The following is a 19,706-nucleotide window of genomic DNA, read 5'->3' as shown; positions in this document are numbered from 1 at the left end:
TTTGTGTTTTGGGGGGGCTTTGGGGGTTGGTTTTTTTCTGCAAATATTAAGGTTATTTTTTTGTACTTTTTTTTTTTTTTTTTTTTACAAGATTACTCAACTTTTTATTTATTTATTTTTTGCTCAGGGGCCACTTTGGCAAAATGACAGGAGTCCAGGGGCCAGTTGTAGCAACCCCACGTTTCCAGGATTTTATGAAATTTTTAAGATTTTAGGATGTTTCAAGAATTTAAGGGCATTTCTGGAATTTTAGGATGTTTCAAGGATTTCGGGACATTTCTGGGATTTAGAAAAAAATTCTAGGATTTTAGGACATTTTGAAGATTTTTGGACATTCCTAGGACTTTAGGGCCTAGCAAGGATCTCTGGAGGGTTTTGGGAGATCCTCCATTGGCACTTTTTTGATGAACAAGCTCTATTTTGATGCAGTTTTATGCCCTCTGCTACTTATGTATACTTACAGTACAAAAACAGCAGTCTAGAACCGGGTCTGCAGCACTGTAAACTGGGACTTGAGTGCAAAGACTTGGTATTTACCGTACTTGCAAAACAATGACCTGGTCCCACCTCGAGTAAAGAGTCTCAGAGGAGATGCTTTCTTTCAAATAAAATTGCCCAATTTAAGCCTTAAAGCCGAAAACACTCCTACATGCTTGGCTAATGATTTCATGTATCCCCTGATGAAGGCTGGTATTGAGACATCAAAATGCATTCATCACAATTTACACACAGCTGCCAAAAAACCCAGCAGATTTACTATGAGAGCTCGCTAATAAACTCAGATCATTACCAGATGTCCCCTCCTCTTCTCCTCTTCTCTCCTCTCCTGCCCTCCCTCCTTTCTCCACGCAGCTTTTTCTCCCTGAAACAGTGATCTCAGTGGAAACTCTGAGTCCAGGCCAGTCCTTCCTTCCCTGCACTCCCACACTTTGCACACACACACACACACACACACACACACACACACACACACACACACACACACACACACACACACACATGTCCACAGCAACCATGCAACATCCACCCCCATCAACACCTTGCCAAATGTTCACTCCACGCCCCCACCTCTCTGCCTCCTTCCATGAAGTGCCTCACTGCACCCCAAAACTCTTTCCAAAGTCAACTCCAAGATCTGCCCACATGGAGCACTAGATGGCACTGTGTCTCTTCCCACTTCTTAGGAAAAATGAACTCCCCACCACCTCCTCCCCCTCTTCTTCTTCTTCTTCTCCATCCTCCTGCTTTTTATGTTCAGGTCAGGCCAAGTGAACCAGATGTAGTCAAACCCCACCCACCCCCATCTTCCACGGAAATGGGAAACTTCTACAGAAAGAATACGAAAATGCTTCCAAGATGTGTCAGCTGCTTTCCATTAAGTTTGTTGAAATTACTCCAGTGTGCATCTATTCACAGCTCTTGGTTTCTTTGTGCACATGTAAGCTCTCATGTACATGCACAAGTGAGAAGAAAAGCTGCAAAACTTTCTATAAATTTCATTAAAATACACCCATAGATCAGTTTGTGCATGCACTTTCTTTCCTGCACAGAAAAAAAATTGTGTAGTCTTCTTCAGTCAGCAGGATTTTTGTTTATTCTTTTGTATCCAAGTCCCTGTGGACCCTTTTAAGGAAGCAGGCATATCTGGGATTTTGTGTAAACTTTTTAGGCCCGTGCGCGCTCCAGTCTAAATCATCGCCTTCACAGAAAGCGCGTGAACTCCTCCTCCCTTCTCCTCCTCCTCCTCCTCCTCCCTCTCCGTGCGCTCTGGTCCTCCTCTGCGCGCTCTGTGTCTCGCCTCGGACAAACTGCGGCTGGATCACCAAAAGTTTGCCGAATCGAGTTAGAGGTGCCGGGCTTGGGGGTGCCGGAGTGGTTCGGAGTTAGTTTTGATTTTGGGGGTGTTGTATGTGTGTGTGTTTTTTTAATTATTAGTCTTTCTGCAGTTTAGCCATGGAGACTCTCAGAGGTCTCCTCGCGCTGCTGTGCGTTCTTCTGGCCGGAGCGCAGGACCAGCAGATAGGCAGGTTTGCGGGTAAGTTTGCAGAAAATTTCTTATATTTTCCAAGAAACTGTGATTTTATTTGTTGTTTGTGGCGTTTTGTTGCTGGAGTTAAATGTCCAATGTCTTATACTGAAGTGATGTTTGCTGCAAGAGCTAGTAGACCAGCTGTTCAGTGTCTCTGGGTTGCATAATTCTCCCAAGTGTGAGCCCTAAAATCAGCAGCGCGCATGCAAAAACAACTGAAAGTAAGATCAGAGTGTGACAGTAGCCTAGCCCACCGTGAGCTGGGCCTTGTGTGGTCCCATGGTTGTCTTACTGGGCTTGAACAGTGAGTGCTGTGTGAGCAGCAGGCTGATAAATAACAGTGCTGTGGATGCCAAAGTGATACACTGGGACAATAATTAAAGCAGATGATGCTACATCAGGCCTGCTTTCATGCTGAGGTGCTGTGCTGCAGTTAAAGTACTTGTCTATATGCAGTTTACCATGTTATGGGCCTGCACCTGTCTACCTGTGTGAAGGTACATCAGCTGCATGCAGGCCTCCAGTGCTGCAGAGATGATACCTGTGCTGACATCACCTGAATTGATGGATGGATGCTCAATGCATTTTTCACTAACTAATCCCTGGATTTTGTAAGTTTTATGTTTGTTGAATGGATGATATTTGCTGACAGCCATCTTTGTTTGTTTGTTTTGTTTTGTTTTGTTTTGTTTTGTTTTGTGAGCAGACTGTCCAGTTGACCTTTTCTTTGTACTGGATACATCTGAGAGTGTCGCCCTCAGACAGAAACCTCCCAACTTTTATATCGACCAGATCAAAACATTCACCAATAACTTCATAGATGAACTCAAGGAATTGTAAGAAACACACACACACACACTTTAACAAACACATGTACATGTGTCTGCAGTGGTGGAAGAGTAATAGCACAGCGGAAAGATACTTCGTAACAAGTAAAAGTCCTACATTAAGAGTCTCTTAACTTTTCACCTTGTAGCATGGATGTAGTGGTGTACTCTGGGACGCAGTGACATCACAACATCAAGCCACGCCCATCACTCATTCAAACTTTTAACCACAGACGGCAATGAAACACTGTTTTTCAGGCCGGCGTTAAATTACTTTTTAAGTAAAAGTACAGATTTTTACCTGCAAAAAAGGTTTTCTTGATGCAGCTGAATTGTCCCTGTAGGTGTCCTAATATGACGATACTTTATTATTATATTGATTCAACTACTTCATTTCCTTTTGGTTAGTTTGATGTGAACTAATGCATCATATTTTATTTGGCCAACGCAGGTTTTGTGCGAAAAATCAATCCTGCATAATAATTTCTAAATGAAGCTGTCTGATAAAATTTAAAATATTTGCCTCTGAGTCTCTGAGTCAAAGTGTTAAGTAGCATAAAATAGAAATACTCAAAGTAGAGTGACCACAAAGCTGTATTTATAGGAGTACTTCACCCACAAATTGACCATTTATAAATCAGTTAGTCAAGAAGTGTTACCATGAATTTTTTTTAAAGATTTTGTTGTTCTAGTATGCCTTCACAGTGAATGCAGAATCAAAAAAAAAACCAAAAACAAAACAAACGTTCATTATAAGTTGAACTCACGATGGGTTTGACTTCAACAGCAGCAAAACTGTATCAAAACGTTTGTTTACAAACTCCCACACAACTTCTGCAGTTTAATCTAAGTATCATTTATGCAATCGTGTGCTCAGTACTCCCCAAACACAACATTTTTACTAAAACGTTAGGATTTGAAACACGTCAGCACGAACAGCACGGCTGAATAGCGTACCAGGCTCGCACGTGCAGTTGAACTCTGCAGTTGAACCTCCACCTGCAGGTAGTTTGCCGAGGGTTTTATATTGTAACTTTTTGCAAAAATGTTTGTTTTTGGGAAGTACTGATCATACGACTGGATAACTGAGACCTGAATTATATTATAGGAGTTGTATGTGAGTTTGCATATAGACGTTTTTTTGCTGTTGTTAAACGTGGACCCCGGTGACTTCAATTCAAGAAGATTATTCTCTCTTTTGTTTTGTTTTTTGATTCTCCGTTTACTGTTGAAGCATGTGAGGAAAAAGTTATTATTATGAATTAAGTAACTGATACAAAAATGTAAATTTTTTTCGTATGAAGTATTCCTTTAAAGTTACAATCTCAAAGCTGTTTTGTACGTTTTGTTGTCTTTGGCGACACCTGTGGCAGTAAATGGTATTGCAGGTGTGTTTTCTGAATTTCACTCCAAAGAGATCCAAACAGTGTCTGTGTGATGTAAGCTTATAACATTTATAAGAATTCAAATGAAGAACTTTCATCGATGGGCCAGAGGGTCAATCACCGTTTTATTGCCTCATTCAGTGATTGATAGTGACTTAACCCTTTGAAATCTGAGCTACTCAATTGGCAATTTAACAAGACGTGGCTCAAAAATTTAAAAGAAATGAGTAAAAAGTTACAAGAAAATTAGCTGAAAACAAAGGAATAAAAAACTGAAAAGTTAAAATCAAAAACAAACAAGAAAATAACTATAATAGCAAAGTTTTAAATATATTATAATAACCATAAATATAATTTTCTGGACATTTTCTCCTTTTATTCAGTTATTTTCTGTAATTGTCTAATAATCCTCCCCCCTTGGCAAAAACACATTTTCAGGCCGTTTTCTTGTCACCTTTTACTATTTTCTCATAATTTGTGGGACATTTCTTGCCAAGTTGATCATTTTCTTTTTTTTTCTCATGTTTTAAAAAAAGAAAATAAACCCAATTCACTCAGGTTTCAAAGCGAAACAGACATTAATGAAAATCTTCATTATTATTAATTTAAGTAAAGCATTTGAGTAAATGTGCGTAGTTACATTCCACCACTGCCTGTCTGTACCATGTCGCATGTTAACATCACGTTTGCTTGATAGTTTTACTTTTAGATTTCTCTGCCTAACACCTGTATTCATCCAGGCGCCACCGATGTGACCGCACGCTGACGTGGAACTCAGGCGCTCTGCACTACAGTGACGATGTCAAACTTGTCCAAGAGCTGACCGACATGCGGACCGGCCGCTCGGCCCTGAAGGCCAAAATCAGGGCCATCGACTACATCGGAAAGGGCACCTACACTGACTGTGCCATCAAGAGTGGCCTCGCCGAGCTGCTCGTCGGGTAATAATAACACACAAAAACACACTTTAGTGGATCAGGTAAAAGAAGAGTGACATCACGTGTGTTCGTGTGTCCGCCTGCTGCAGGGGCTCCCACTACCACGAGAACAAGTACATCGTGGTCGTGACTGACGGTCATCCTATCACTGGTTACAAAGAGCCGTGTGGAGGCGTGCAGGAGGCCGCCAACGAAGCCAGGCAACATGGAGTCAAAGTGTTCGCCGTCGCCATCTCACCTGATCAGGAGGTACAACACACACACACACACACACACACACACACACACACACACACACACACACACACACACACACACACACACTAGTACTTTTTCTTAAAGACCTTAATGAGCATAATAAATTCCCCACAATTAGACACGTGAACCCAATCCTTACCCCAGAATGAAAGGAATAAATGTTATTTTGAAAACTTATTTTTTCTCAACCAGTTTCTCAGTGAGAGTAATGGTTCGCACATTTCGGATTATTTCACGTGCAGATTTCTGCAGCTGTGTGTTTTCTCTCTCTCTTAATCCAGTCATTTTTAATTCATCAAACCTTTTGTTTTGAATGTAAATCTAACTGTAGATGATATTTGTTGTGTCCAACATCAGGAGGATGAACAACAACACTGACAGAAGCTATTTGGGGTCCGATAAACCCAAAACATCACCAAAATTATCTTTTAGATTCATTGTTCTTACTCCGTCTCGTGCAGGTATTTACCAGGAAACATACTGAAGGTGATGTTTTAAGGTGTTTGGTGATGATGTTTGTGTGTTTTCTGTTTCACCAGGACACCAGACTGTCACTCATCGCCACGGACCAGAGCTACAGACAGAACTTCACTGCTGCAGACGACTCCAGATCCACCAAGATGGGAACCATTCGAACCATCATTGACATGATCGTATGTACCTCCTCTCCTCTCCTCCTCTCCTCTCCTCCTCTCCTCTCCTCTCCTCTCCTCTCCTCTCCTCTCCTCTCCTCTCCTCTCCTCTCCTCTCCTCTCCTCTCCTCTACTCCTCTCCTCTCCTCCTCTCCTCTCCTCTCCTCTCCTCTCCTCTCCTCTCAGGAGTTAGATTTTGAACTAACGGTCTGTTTTCTTTCATTTTCTTTCAGACAAATGAGACAAAGGATGCGGTAAGAAATCTCTAAAAGGATTTTTTCTGCACATACATGTTTACACAAACATATTGCACTTTATACTAAAATGTGGCTGCAGCTACAAACATTTCAGCACTAAATTATTTGAAATATTATCAAAACTGCAATATGGCCAAGAGCAATATCCGAATTGCAGGAGCTTCGAAAATTTGAATGAGGTAGATGCATCAGAGCATACGGTTATGAATAAAAAACTGTGCATTATGCTACGAGTTATATTTCAGATGTAATGAAACATGTTTATTTGGTACAGACCCAAGCAAAAATACCATTGTCATACTTTTATATTTTTTTCTGCTGAGAAAATTAAATGCAAAAATTTACCATTCCTACTAAAACCGCAACACATATTTGACCTGCAACAAATAATTGTCAAAATAATTACAATGTGACTTTTTTTGCATATAATGGAGCCTTACTTTGCATATTCAGCAAAATAACACCAGCGTCAGGAATGATAGTTATTATTATTATTCTAATGTCATTTTATTCTACTTTATTTATTTATTTTTTGTGATTTCATAAAGACTTCATCTAAAATATCATCAAGAAATCCCTGTCAAAGTAGCTAATCCAATTTGACATTTTTTCAAATGTAATCTGGCCTAATTATGGTTTTTCATGTGATCTCATGTGTTATCTAATTTCAATCGCATGTTATCCACTACTGCCCAAACCTGTAGGTACGTAGTAAATGATCGCACATCCAGTAAGTGTACTGCAGATCCGAAAGAAGGGATTTTTAGAGCTGCTGGACAATGCGGCTAAAAAGTGTTTGTATAAACTGAAACATCAACATCAGTAAAACTGTTTATGGCGAGTTTTTGCTGATGCAGCTTGAATTCAGACAAATTATTCTAGCGAGGAGGCATGGTTTAAAAATGTTTACAAACCAGGATTTTTCCACGAAAAAGAGCTTCTTTCTTTTTGGCTACTAGAGTTGTTTATTAAGTGCAGTTAATCTTTAAAAAATGTAGCGAGGAATGTCTCAGTATTTCGTCTTGTTGCTGTTGCTCTCCACTGCTGTGTAAACTCTCAGGAACTCAGGAAACAAGGAGCGGTCAGGCAGGACGGCTACAGGAAACTGAACTTCTTTTTTGTACAACAAAATCACAGCAGTTAGATGGTGTCGCACTCAGATTTGTATTGACCAGCTTTGCTGAGCTATGTTGTCCACAAATATGCCAAAAGAAGATATTCCTGCGATACGAAAAGATGCAAAGCAACAGAATAGATATCATTGTTTAAATATAAACTTTTTATCAAAATAAAAATATTCCTCTTTGTAATCAGCAACATTTGGATCAGCAGCTGTAATTTTATTCAATATCTTTTTTTCAGTAAGTATTACATATAACAATTACATTTATTCTATAATTCAATATTGCATATTACCCAGCTCATCTGTCGTTCGACAACTAAGTTACTTTTTCCTCCCACAATCTGTTCATCGAGATTTTTTAAATAGGACAAATAGGAAACACAGTAATATTAATATACAGTAGTGAATAAAATAGTGCAAAACCAAGGACAAATACTACAAACCAAACCAGCGCACAGACCAAGAGTTTAAAAAAATAATAATAAAAATACAAAAAACATGTAAATACATGTGTATGATGATAAAGATAACATTAAATACTAAAACATAACATAACAGTTCTTGGTCACATTATAGCTAAATGTTACTAAAATACACGGTCAGTCATTCACATCCACATCATGAAAAATGTCCTCAGGGAGTGCAGCAAATTTTTTTCAGTTTGACAAAATTAAGGATTTCCTTTATCTATAATGTGCTGGACGGAGGTTTTGGTTAAGGTACTTTTGATCAGACCATAAAACACAGAGTCATATCTTCTTAAATTGATCAAGAACAGTCACTAATCGTCTGCATATATAGAGACACTTTTCCTGCTTCAACGTGTTCATAATCTTTCTTTTCTTTTTTTTCCAGTGTTGCTCTTTTGACTGCCACGTAAGTACGCCATTTATTATCTGATTGCCAACATAAATTCTCCTTCGACTTTGTTTTTTGAGCAGTGTTTTCACTTTTATTGTCATTTTGTCTGCAGGCTCCAGGAGGACCTCCAGGAAAAGATGGAGATTTTGGGGCCAAGGTATGATGATAAATTATAAAAATACCAAATGCATTCAGTTGCACCAAAGATGGTTGTAAGGAAAATGCACAAATATACAGAACTTTACTTTATCTCGTATTTTTTACCTTTTGTACAGGGAGAAACAGGAAGACCAGGAATGCCAGGAGAGAAAGGAGATGTCGGTGACATAGTAGGTGACATCTACCATCGTCCACCCCAACTACGAACACGTGCAAAAGGACACCATTACATGTCTTTGGATTTGTCATGCAGGCCTGATTTTTGAGTTTTTCTGATGTAATATTTCTCTTTCTGTGATACAGGGCAGCGTTGGAGATCCTGGTCCCGTTGGTTACAGTGGAATGAAGGTAGAGTGCACTTAATTTTATAGGCACATGCTGTGTGGCTCATTATTTGGTGTTTTGCCTGTTGTTCATAAGATAGTCCATTATTTCACACGAGCCATCAAAAGGGTCGTCACTTTGCCATGTGTTAGCATTCACCAGCCTTCGCTTTCCTTGTAACTTTACAGCTAAGTTAATGGTTTTCACTTGGATGGACTTTAACCACAGCCTTTTGCTACACTGAACACTGATGCTCAATTGTCAAATAACAAAAATCCTAACTTGAACAAATAACATAATGTTAGCAGCTGTTAGCTTACTTAAGCTAACAGCCGCTAACATTATGGCTTGGTAGCATTAGCTTCTTATGTGTTAGCTTACTTAAGCTAACTTTACTTAGCAAAGTTTGCTGCAAGGTGATGTTATACGTGATGTTGCCGACAAAATATATGACGTTATATGTACTTTGCAGCAGATTTTGTGAACACTATGCTGCTTTAACTTGGAACAAATGTAGACATCCTTGTTTGTTTATCTTTATCAGAGCTTAATCCAAAGGAAACATGGTGCTCTGTCTATGTGAGGTTTAGGGAACGGGATAAAATAAACTCCATTTTCTAGCCTCTCAGGATACCTCCAATCAGTGTTGCATTTACCCCATGCACCTAGTTTGACCATTTTTTAAGCTATAACTGCATAAATTTAAATAAAACCTCAGGAAAATCAAAATTTCCGAGTGCATTGTGTAGCTGCTCGAAATGTGAAGTGATCGTGGCGTTGGAGGGCGAGACTTAGCGATAGGTCATTTGCAGTCCAGTCCTGCTTTGTTGGAGGGTTTGTCTGCAGCTACAGATTACAGTTACATCTGTGGGCATCGTGGATCGGGCAAGACAGGTCATAAAAATTATCGTTCTGATTAACAGCAGATGGCTGAAATAATAAATACCTGTTGCCATTTCCATTTGACCCAAAAAGAAACGTTTATCGTGGTGCAGCGAGATTCATTACCAATTGCAAGCGCCTCACTCATCACTATGTCTTGTATGCCAGCGTTGGGTAGAAATCTTTAAAACTGTGGGTGGGATTTAATAAGTTTGTATTTCTTCTCACTTCTTTTAGTTTAATATGTAAACCAAGTCGTCATGTGTTTGACTATATATTTTCTCTGTGTTTTTCATCGTAAGTATTTTTTTTCTGTCTGCTTGTTTGTATAATAATTTATCTGTTTTCTTTTTTTAACATCAAATCACATCAAATATAAATGTTCAGGACTGAGATACAAACTGAAAAACAGGAATTTCATGGGAGGAATCATTTGTGAACCTGAGGTATTTTAATTGTGCAGTTGTTCTGATCATTTTTCATGTCTGTTTGCAGGGAGACCGTGGAGGCAGAGGAGAAAAGGTACTGTCAAAACACAAAAACACGATTCAGTAAATGTTCCAGGATATCTGTGTTGTATAATTCATATCGGACTGATGCTGTGCGTGTTTCCTGCAGGGTGAAAGAGGACACAAAGGCTACAAGGTGAGCTCTACCTGACAGCTGATCTTCAGATGGATGCTGTCCTCTCTGCAGTCGCTCTGAAAGCTAAATTATTCTCTTTTTATTTTGTCTCGCTGATTCCCAGGGAGACAAAGGTCATAGAGGAAATGATGGAACTGATGGACGCAAGGTTAGTTACAGACACGAACATCCAAACATAACAGCTGTGGATATCTGGCTGCGTTTCTGTTGTTGATTTTGATAAAGTTGTTTGAAGATACTGTGTCTCTGGTTTTCCTCTTCAGGGTGAAGATGGTTACGCCGGTCTTCCCGGCTGTAAAGGATCTCCCGGATCAGATGTGAGTCATATATCTTAATCTCAGAATAATCCCACTGTTGGGGTCTTACTTTTTGGCCTTGACTCCGCTCACACTTGTGTCACATATTACAAACAGTTTGAATCACAACCAGATGGTAACCAATCACCAGACGTTAACACACTCTGACGATGACATCAGGTTCAAGGATTGCAAATACACAGATGTTAGGACACACAGTTTCTTTTTTGGTGTCTTAAAGGGATAGTTTTTTTAAGTGGGGTTTTATGGGGTATTCATCCAAAGCCAGTGCATTACCTACAGTAGATTTGGAGAAACAGAAACGAGTACCGACATGAAGGCTAAACAGCATACTGCTGTGGATGAGGCAGCAGCAAAATGTCTTCTTGGCCACCTAAAAAAAAATTAATATCAGTTTAAATGTGTGCTATATTTTGAATATTTTAACGGTTACGTTTTCTCAACTGTTGAAACTCTGTATTCCTATACATAAGTGCAACTGTGCCACACACTGTTTTACGCTGCAGGTCAGCTGTTTGGGTCTCACTTCAGCCGTTTGTTGAAGAGACAACAGATAAAAGAAGTTTCGAGGGGATTTTGACACTCACAAACAATTATTTACTGATTTGTCATTTCCTGATGCCTGAAGTCTTTCTGGGCCAGTCTGCATCACATGACCGACTCGAAAGGTGTAATTCCACTTTCGGCCACTATGTAAATTTTGCATCAACGTCTGGCGCACTTCCTGGGGGCTTGCAGTCTTTCCTATTTGAATGATTGCAGACAACCGCCATCTACTGGTTTGGAAGGTTATTTCCGTCGTTTTAAATGTTTGTTGGCTTGCTGTTCAATTTTGTGTCTTTTTGGATTTTGCATTTTGTGTGTTTTTGGAATATTTATTACTGCTTTCTTAACGTACAAAACTGTCTCTTTAAATGCTCTAAAAGGAGCTGGTGAGAAACAGTATTTCATTTCATTCTGTGCATGCAAACACGGAGAAATGACAATAAAACAAATCTTGAAAAGGCTTTTCGGCTGCAAGGTAAGGCAATAAAAATATTCTCAAAATAGTGGCCGCTTTAGTGGCTAAACTACATTTGCTGCCGCCCCCGTCCACAGCAGTACATTTCTTGGCGTCTGTAGCAGTACTCCTGTGTGCTTCTCCAAAATGGGGGCGTGCCAACTGATTATGGAAAAGTCCCTCAAACAACCCCACTTGAAAAAATCTGAACTATCCCTTTATCTCACTCTTGAACAGACACACATGCTCAAACAGGCCATTTCCGTATCTGCCTGAGGCTCAGCCACATTGTTTACACATTAGCCATTAGCCACAGTTGCATATTTAGGAATGCCACCCCCGGTGCGGCCCTGACCAACATCAGTTGCCTGCGTCTGAGGCAGACTGAGGCCCTCGGCTCTCAATCACCGCTGCGTTTACATTCTCTGCTGTCACATTGTTTAAATGAAGCCATATAGTCACGTTGTAAACAAAACACACATGTATAAATCCACACGCATGCACGACGGGCTCAGAGATTGAGTGTTGTGGCTTCAGCTGCTTGTGATCATGTACTGAGATTGTCTCTGTGTTTTCTGCTTCCAGGGTCTGCAGGGAAAGCCGGGACCAAAGGGAGACCCAGGTTCTTATGGACTGAAGGGAGGAAAAGTAAGATTCAAGAACTTTAAAGCTCCCATATTGTAAAAAAAAGTCAGATTTCGATGTAATTCTTTTCACTATAAAGCAGGTACATGAGTTATACAAATACTGTGAAAGTATCTGAATGTTCAGTCTACAGAAAAATGCTCACAACATATACGGAAAATGTGACATAAAACAAGCCATTGGGACTTTTGTGAAGTTGTGATGTCACAAATATACAATAGAAAGGTAGAAAGTGCTGCTACAGTGTAGTTACAGTCATGTAGTCACAGGTGCAATGACTGCAGAGCGCAGAGAGCGACTGGGACCGATCAGAGCAGACTGGGCTTTTTCAGTGGAGGGGGACTTAAAGAGACAGGCGCTGAAACAGAGCGTTTCAGCCAGAGGGCAAATTCAAGCAGACAGTATGAGGAAAATAATGTATTTTTTAACATTAAAGTATGCAAGCATGTTCTAGTAGAAACCCAAAATATTAGCATGAACCTGAAAAATGAGCATGATATGGGACCTTTAATGTCCCGGAGGGGCTATTTGCCTTGCAGACAGTAGTCCAACACAAATACATACGATACATTAAGACAACATTAGATTAATTTCTCCTCCATTATCACCATAAATCACAGAAAAAGAAAACAGAAGACACATTGACATGACATCCGGGGTTATAGCATGTTTAACAAACCAGTAACAAAAACAATATGTATCTATGAGGGCTACCTTTGGGGAGACTAAACCTCGCCCTGATGAAGGCATCTCCGACACTGACAGAACATAAATGACAAACAACATACATGACTACTTTAAAAAAACAACAACATTTTATTTATATGTTTTTCAGTAAATATACACATAAACATTCAAGCACACACACTGATAGTAACACCTCACCTGTTATCAGTCCACACGTGGCTGCTTTTGGCAGCTGCCCCTGGTGCAGCACACAGATATGATAAAAACACTTATTCTCCTGAAGATTTCAAGTCGTTTAACCGTGTTTTGTAATAACTCGTGCTTGTTTTAGGGAGATCCTGGGACAGACGGCCTTCCTGGAAGGCCTGGAAACTACGGCCCACTGGGACCTCAGGTAAATCAGCGCAAACAGAACGATGACAGATCATGTGTATCACGCGAAGCAGGAAATATGACTCATGTTTTGTATCTGTGTTGTGACAGGGTGAGCGGGGCCCTCGCGGAAACAACGGGGACAAAGGAGAGCGCGGTGATGATGTAAGCGACGAAGCCTCTGACTACACCAGAAACTCTGCGATCTCTAACAGCCTGTCTAACATCCTGCTTTGTGTGTGTGTGTGTTTCAGGGCCCACCAGGACAGGATGGAAATCCCGGCGAAGGAGTAAATACGATCAATACTGACTTTTAATAAATGCGTGCGGCAGCTGCGGGAGTCTGTGTTGACCTTTTTCAAACCCTTTGCAGGGAAAGATCGGAGAGAAGGGCGAGCAAGGATCCCGCGGAAACAGAGGACCGAGAGGAGAGCCGGTGAGTGATGATAAGGATGATGAAGAGGAGTCCCTCAGGGTCTGTCTCATTTCAGCACCTCCTCCTCAGAAATTCATGGGAAATTCTGTTTGGCTGTTGAGTCAGCTGCAACCGCACCGACCGTAATGTAATACTGCAGGGATACTCGACCCGCTTTGGCTAAAAGCCACTTTTGCCACATGACCTGAGGCCGGTGGCAGCAGTCACATACATGTTTTTAAATTTAACAACATTTCTAGGATTTTAGGATGTTTTTAGGACTTTAGGATGTTTTTAGGACTTTAGGATGCTTTGAGGATTTCAGGATGTTTCTCTGAATTTAGGACATTTCTTGGCTTTTAAACATGTCTGCTGGGACTTAAGTACGTTTCTAGGATTTTAGAACATTTTCAGATTTTAAAACATTTCTCAGACTTTAGGATGTTTTGAAGATTGTGGGATGTTTCTTGTATTTTAGGACATTTCTAGGATGTTGGGACAATTGTAGGATTTTAGGATGTTTCTCAGAATTCAGGATGTTGCTCGGATTTTAGGACATTTGTTAGATTTTAGGACATTTCTCAGATTTTTGGACATTTCTTGACTTCTAAACATGTCTGCTGGGACTTAAGTAGGTTTCTAAGATTTTAGAACATTTCTGGGACTTCAGGATGTTTTGAAGATTTTGGGACGTTTCTTGGATTTTAGGACATTTCTAGGATGTTGGGACAATTGTAGGATTTTAGGATGTTTCTCAGATTTCAGGATGTTGCTCGGATTTTAGGACATTTGTTAGATTTTAGGACATTTCTAGGATTTTAAACGTGTCTAGGACTTGAGGTTTCTAAGATTTTAGGACATTTCTCAGATTTTAGGATGCTTGTAGGATTTTAGCAAACTTTTCAAATTTTAGGACGTTTCTAGGATTTTAGGACATGTCTAGGAGTTTAGGACATTTCTCTCTACCCTGCACCTTATGTATACTAAAAGTACAATAACAATTCCCAGTGTAAATCGCTTTTTAAAAAATTATAAATAGAAAATTGTGGACCACCCTATCAGGGGGCCGGATTTGGCCTGCGGGCCGTAACTTGAGCATCACTGGATTACTGTTTTCATAAAGTTTGTCCTGCTGCTCTAACTTTGTTTAAAACTTGGCTCTGTCTGCTTCACTTGTCTATTGTTACTGTCTTGAACGTCTTTAGCTTCATACTTTTGTTCTTTTCCTTGCCAGGGGGAGCCAGGACCCCGTGGAGAGCAGGGGAGGGAGGGCTCAACTGGCCCCAACGGAGACCCTGTGAGACAAACACAATCACACACACACACACACACACACACACACACACACACACACACACACACACACAGCTACTGTACCACTGTTCGTTAGCCTGTTGTGTAGACTTTCAGGAGTATGAACCACCCACTTTTCTCTGGCAGCATCCTTTTCTTTCCAGTCGGGGAGGAGCGCGTGCACATGTGAGCACTTGTGCATCAATATTTCATGCTGCGGGGGCGTGCATTTGGGCAGGAGCTTAAACAGAGGCGAACCTGGCTGCTGCCCACTCCTCCGTCTCCCCTCTCTCAGTCTTCTGTTCTCCTCCCGGGAACATCGACACTCACTCTTTCCCCTCTGACTCAGTTCTTCTCTCCGTCCGGCTGAGCCAAAGCCTCAATATGGTTTTCTTAATAAGGCACCAGGCAGTGTAATAATAATAATACGTTACAAGCGTTAGTTGTGGTAACCTTCGTGATGTCAGAACTTTCAATGGCTCTTTTGTGCTTTTCTGCTGCTTTTCCCCTCCTCTCCTCATCAGAGCTGAATGAACAGTAAATAACCGAATAGTACAGAAAACGTGGAATAACTGACATGCTGGGCCGACCTCACACACTCAGGGAAAAACTGTGCATGCAGTAATGTGCATCACATCATTTGCATTTATTAAACAAACCATAGTGTGTTACTATACAGAACTGAACAGCACATAACACTCAGTACGTTTACTTGCACAGATTGGCAGAAATTTGTCCGACTCCTGCCAAAGGTGGAGACATGCCCCCTTTCAGCTAGTTGCTATCGGACCTTCCTCTGGTTGACCTTTTGTGTCACACACCAGACATGTTAGCAAGCTGCAAATGGACTGCATGTTGAAAGGTGAAAACATGGGTAACTTTTTGGTGCTGTACATTTTTAAAGTACTCCTACCTTTGTCTGGTTATGTCATCTGGCTTTTTCTGTGTGTTTTTTTATGCTGTTTGACTTCCGGGTTAAAGCCCAGTGCCGTGAGCAAACACAGAACGCCTGAGCCAGTTCAGGTCCGGTTACAGCGTCAACATGAAAAACTAAATTGACCCTCAACCGCATTATCTAGGTGTGTTAGTCCAGCTTTAAGAAATGTGACTAAGTACGATTTCAGGGTGATCAGGGTGACGGAGGAGAGGACTACTAACGTGCCAACTTAATCGCTATTTAGCGGCTTTTCGGACCCTCTCAGCGGCGTTGTTTTAAAAAACGCAACAGGAGATACATTTAGCGACTTATTTAGATCATCAGTGAACAAGCAGGAAATATACTGTCCAGGGCGGCCCTTGGCAGAGGAGATGTAGGAGGAAATTATCGGTTTATCATATCGGTGGAATCATTATTGTGCATCACTGGTCAATATGCAGTGTATCTGAGCCTGAATTTGATGTTTGCAACACATTTTAAAAAGTTTGGACTGAAGCATGTTTACCACTTTCTTACATCACCTTTTCTTTTACAACAAGCATTTGGGAACTGAGGACAATAATTGTTGATCTCTTGAAAGTGAAATTCTTTCCCAAGATTGACAGGAGTGCACCCAAAAATCTTCATGATTTAAAGACCATCCGTGTGGAAAAAGGGCCAAAAATCCCATCTGAAGATTAGTTTCTTCATACCAGAAGCATCTTGAAACTGGAAAATGCAGAAAAATGCTTTTCAAACTATTGATAATTTTCCAGTGTTCAATAAGTTTTTCCTTTGTCATTCCACTTTATTGCATATCATTTTTACACATGGAAATGTTCCAGTTTCTTTTATCAGTGCAGATTTATTAGGTTAATATGAATGTCTGCTCTGAATTTCACATGAAAAGCTGCATTTGAAATATGTTTCAATGAAAAATTGTACGTGTTGGTTACGTATTTCCCCCACTGTGCTTTGAAAAGAATTTACAAATCTTTGCATTCGGTTTTCACCTACGTTTTACATGATGTCCCAGATGTTTTGGAATCTGGGTTGTATATAAAAATAAAATTTCGACTCTGTGCTTTCAGGCCATAGATGGATCTGGTTCTGCTTTAGTCCAGATCAGCAGACTCTGGAAATGGGGCAAACAGTAAACCTTGAGCGAAAGTTTTCAATAAATGGCCTCCTGGAACTCTAAAACTTTTCTGTTTACATCTTCGTCCAAAGTGATTTGTTCCATTTCAACAGTGTGACTTCAGGACAGGACTGAGGTGCTGCACGCAGCAGCTGGGCGCAGCTGTTGTTTGCGAGGAATTAGCGCCAAACCAAAACTTAACTCCTTCTATTAACTACAACAACGCCTTGTTTTCCATTTCTATAAATTTGGTGTAAAATGGACACGATACGGTGTGTAAATCTGACAGCTTTGGAGGTTTGGAAGGAGTACTGTTTGCACTTTGTGCAAAGCAAACTTCAGCACTTAACCGTGTCCTCGCACGGCCGGTCTTTGTGCCGACCGTTAACCGACATTAACCAACCTGCTGGGGCTTTAGGCACAGGTAACTATATAGTTTCACTTATCTGTGCAATTTAAACATTAAATACATTTACTCCAAACAATGCTGCACACTCTTACTGCCAGGTTACCCACAGTGCAGCCTATAAATGTCCTCAGATTGTCTCACTCGTGCAGCTCACGCCCTGGCTTTATGGATTTCCATGATTCACAAAGGTCACATATATCCGGAATTCCCGATAAATCTGGAAAGTCACATTCCTGAGTGGCGCTCGGGTGACGTCACTGTTGGGTGCGGTTCATTTGGACCTTTGACTGCTGGTGTGGTCCAGCTGTCGTTAAAACTGCCAACCAGAGAGGGCAGTAAAAAAAACACATTTTCAGCCCCATAGTAAGTCTTTAGTTTGACACAAGTCATCAACTGTCAGATTTAAACAGTTTGTCTGTGCTAAAGACTCATGGGAGCTGTAGTTGTTGACTGCTGACAATAACTATTGTCATATCTTTATTTAAAAAAACATGGTGCTTAGACAGACATGCAAACAAACGCATCACCATGCAAAAACTAAAGATCTACTGCGCTGATATACATAAGTCTATCTGATCGCTGCTGTCAAGGCTTAACATTAATGGGGGGCACATACACTATATGGACAAAAGTATTGGGACACAACTCTTAATCACTAAATTCAGGTGTTTCATTCAGTCCTTTTGCCACAGGTGTATCAAATCTGGATGAATGGGCAAAAAATTCCACAGACTTACTCCAAAATCTTGTAGAAAGCCTTCCCAGGAGAGTGGAAGCTGTTTTAGCTGCAAGGGGAGGAGCAACTCCATATTAATGCCTATGGATTCAGAATGGGATGTCGTAAAAGAGTATGAAATGATCGGTTGGAGTTTCTCTGCTAGAAATACACTTGATTTCCTGTATTCTGGTGAATTTTTATGCATCAATTTGCACCTTTAACTGCATCAATATTAGAGAGTAAATGTCTTAAATTTTGTCAAAATGAAAATATCTTCTTTAACTTTCAAAAAATGGTGCGCAAAAGTTATAAGAAAGTGCAGCAGTGAATTTATTTCAGAGTAAGAATAAGAATGCAAGCAATTAAAAAACTGTTAAAAATGGCCAAACCTGCATCAGGACTTTGTTTCTGTGTTGTGTTTGTTCAAAATGTTGTCAAAGCCCGTTGCCAGGTGTTTTTAGGTGTGCTTTGTGTGGTTGTTTCCAGAGAAGTGTTTTAATTGTGTCATTAATGGTGTTGTTTTCCAGGGCGAGCCTGGCAGAGCCGGGTCTCCTGGATACAGAGGAGACGAGGGTCCACCTGGACCAGAAGTGAGTCCAACACACACACACACACACACAAATGTATTATATGTTAACATACATATAAACCCAAACATATTTATTCAATAAGATTTGCACCATCAGCAATACATGAACACACATGCTCTGATTATTTCTCATGAAAAGTTTTTGTATTTGTGTTTTTATTTGACCACGTGTTTCATGTGGGTGGGGCTTAGTTGGGAAAAAGTGATGTCACATACTTCCATGCACCAATCAGGAGTTTGTAATGTGGGTTGTTGGGTCATTATTAATTAGATCCAACAGTGGAAGAAGTAGTCATATCTTTTACTTTAAAGAAGAAAGACTTGAGTAACAAAATTAAAAGTATGTGGAGTGGCCCATAGTGAGGCACTCAGTGCATATAAAGCCCTTATTATAAAGCACTTTGTGCTGCATTTCTTGTACAAAAGGTGCTATATAAATTAGGTTTGTTACTGTCATTTCAGAATAACACATATTATTATATTAATAAAAAGTCACAGAACAGGAGAGCTTCTTAAAACTATTAATAGTACAAAAAAGATGGTGCTCTTTGGTGAAGGGCGTAAACAAAGTAGAAGAAAATGTCTTGAAGAAGAAAGTAACACCTTTATTTAAAATTGGAAGTAGAACTTGATTAAAAAACAACTGATTCTTCAGTGTGTTTCGGCGTCTTCGGCGAGCTTCAGTAATGATGTTGTGTGAGAGTTCGTAAACAGATGTTTTAATATGGTTTTGCTGACTTCAAATCATCAAGAATTTTCTCTGTTTTGGGATTTCCTGTTCACGTTGGAGGCAAATGAGAAAAACAAAGTTTTCCTCATGAATTCACTGTAACACGGGGTCCGTAACTGACATAAAAATGGTCATTTGAGGGGGTTAAGTGAGGCAG

The 19,706-nt window shown here is 40.3% G+C and overlaps 1 protein-coding gene across 1 annotated transcript in view; it reads left to right on the top strand.

Moving 5' to 3' along the window:
• Positions 1 to 1,765: 1,765 nt before the first annotated feature.
• col6a1 (collagen, type VI, alpha 1) overlaps positions 1,766 to 19,706 on the top strand; it is a 37,515-nt gene continuing 19,574 nt past the window's right edge. The window contains exons 1-21 of the mRNA XM_088085892.1: positions 1,766 to 2,035; positions 2,736 to 2,865; positions 4,982 to 5,182; positions 5,269 to 5,428; positions 5,977 to 6,090; positions 6,303 to 6,323; positions 8,305 to 8,325; positions 8,423 to 8,467; positions 8,586 to 8,639; positions 8,773 to 8,817; positions 10,171 to 10,197; positions 10,294 to 10,320; positions 10,424 to 10,468; positions 10,584 to 10,637; positions 12,223 to 12,285; positions 13,301 to 13,363; positions 13,453 to 13,506; positions 13,596 to 13,631; positions 13,715 to 13,777; positions 14,991 to 15,053; positions 18,758 to 18,820. Of these exons, the coding sequence (XP_087942018.1) occupies positions 1,954 to 2,035; positions 2,736 to 2,865; positions 4,982 to 5,182; positions 5,269 to 5,428; positions 5,977 to 6,090; positions 6,303 to 6,323; positions 8,305 to 8,325; positions 8,423 to 8,467; positions 8,586 to 8,639; positions 8,773 to 8,817; positions 10,171 to 10,197; positions 10,294 to 10,320; positions 10,424 to 10,468; positions 10,584 to 10,637; positions 12,223 to 12,285; positions 13,301 to 13,363; positions 13,453 to 13,506; positions 13,596 to 13,631; positions 13,715 to 13,777; positions 14,991 to 15,053; positions 18,758 to 18,820 (1,431 nt within the window). The 5' untranslated portion in view covers positions 1,766 to 1,953. The remainder of the gene's footprint in view (positions 2,036 to 2,735; positions 2,866 to 4,981; positions 5,183 to 5,268; positions 5,429 to 5,976; positions 6,091 to 6,302; positions 6,324 to 8,304; positions 8,326 to 8,422; positions 8,468 to 8,585; positions 8,640 to 8,772; positions 8,818 to 10,170; positions 10,198 to 10,293; positions 10,321 to 10,423; positions 10,469 to 10,583; positions 10,638 to 12,222; positions 12,286 to 13,300; positions 13,364 to 13,452; positions 13,507 to 13,595; positions 13,632 to 13,714; positions 13,778 to 14,990; positions 15,054 to 18,757; positions 18,821 to 19,706) is intronic.

Source organism: Plectropomus leopardus, chromosome 12, assembly GCF_026936395.1.
Source record: "Plectropomus leopardus strain MGB_pleo_1.0 chromosome 12, ASM2693639v1, whole genome shotgun sequence".
Taxonomy (NCBI): domain Eukaryota; kingdom Metazoa; phylum Chordata; class Actinopteri; order Perciformes; family Serranidae; genus Plectropomus; species Plectropomus leopardus.
Note: the sequence above shows the minus strand (reverse complement) of the source record. Positions and strands in the feature narration are given on the sequence as shown.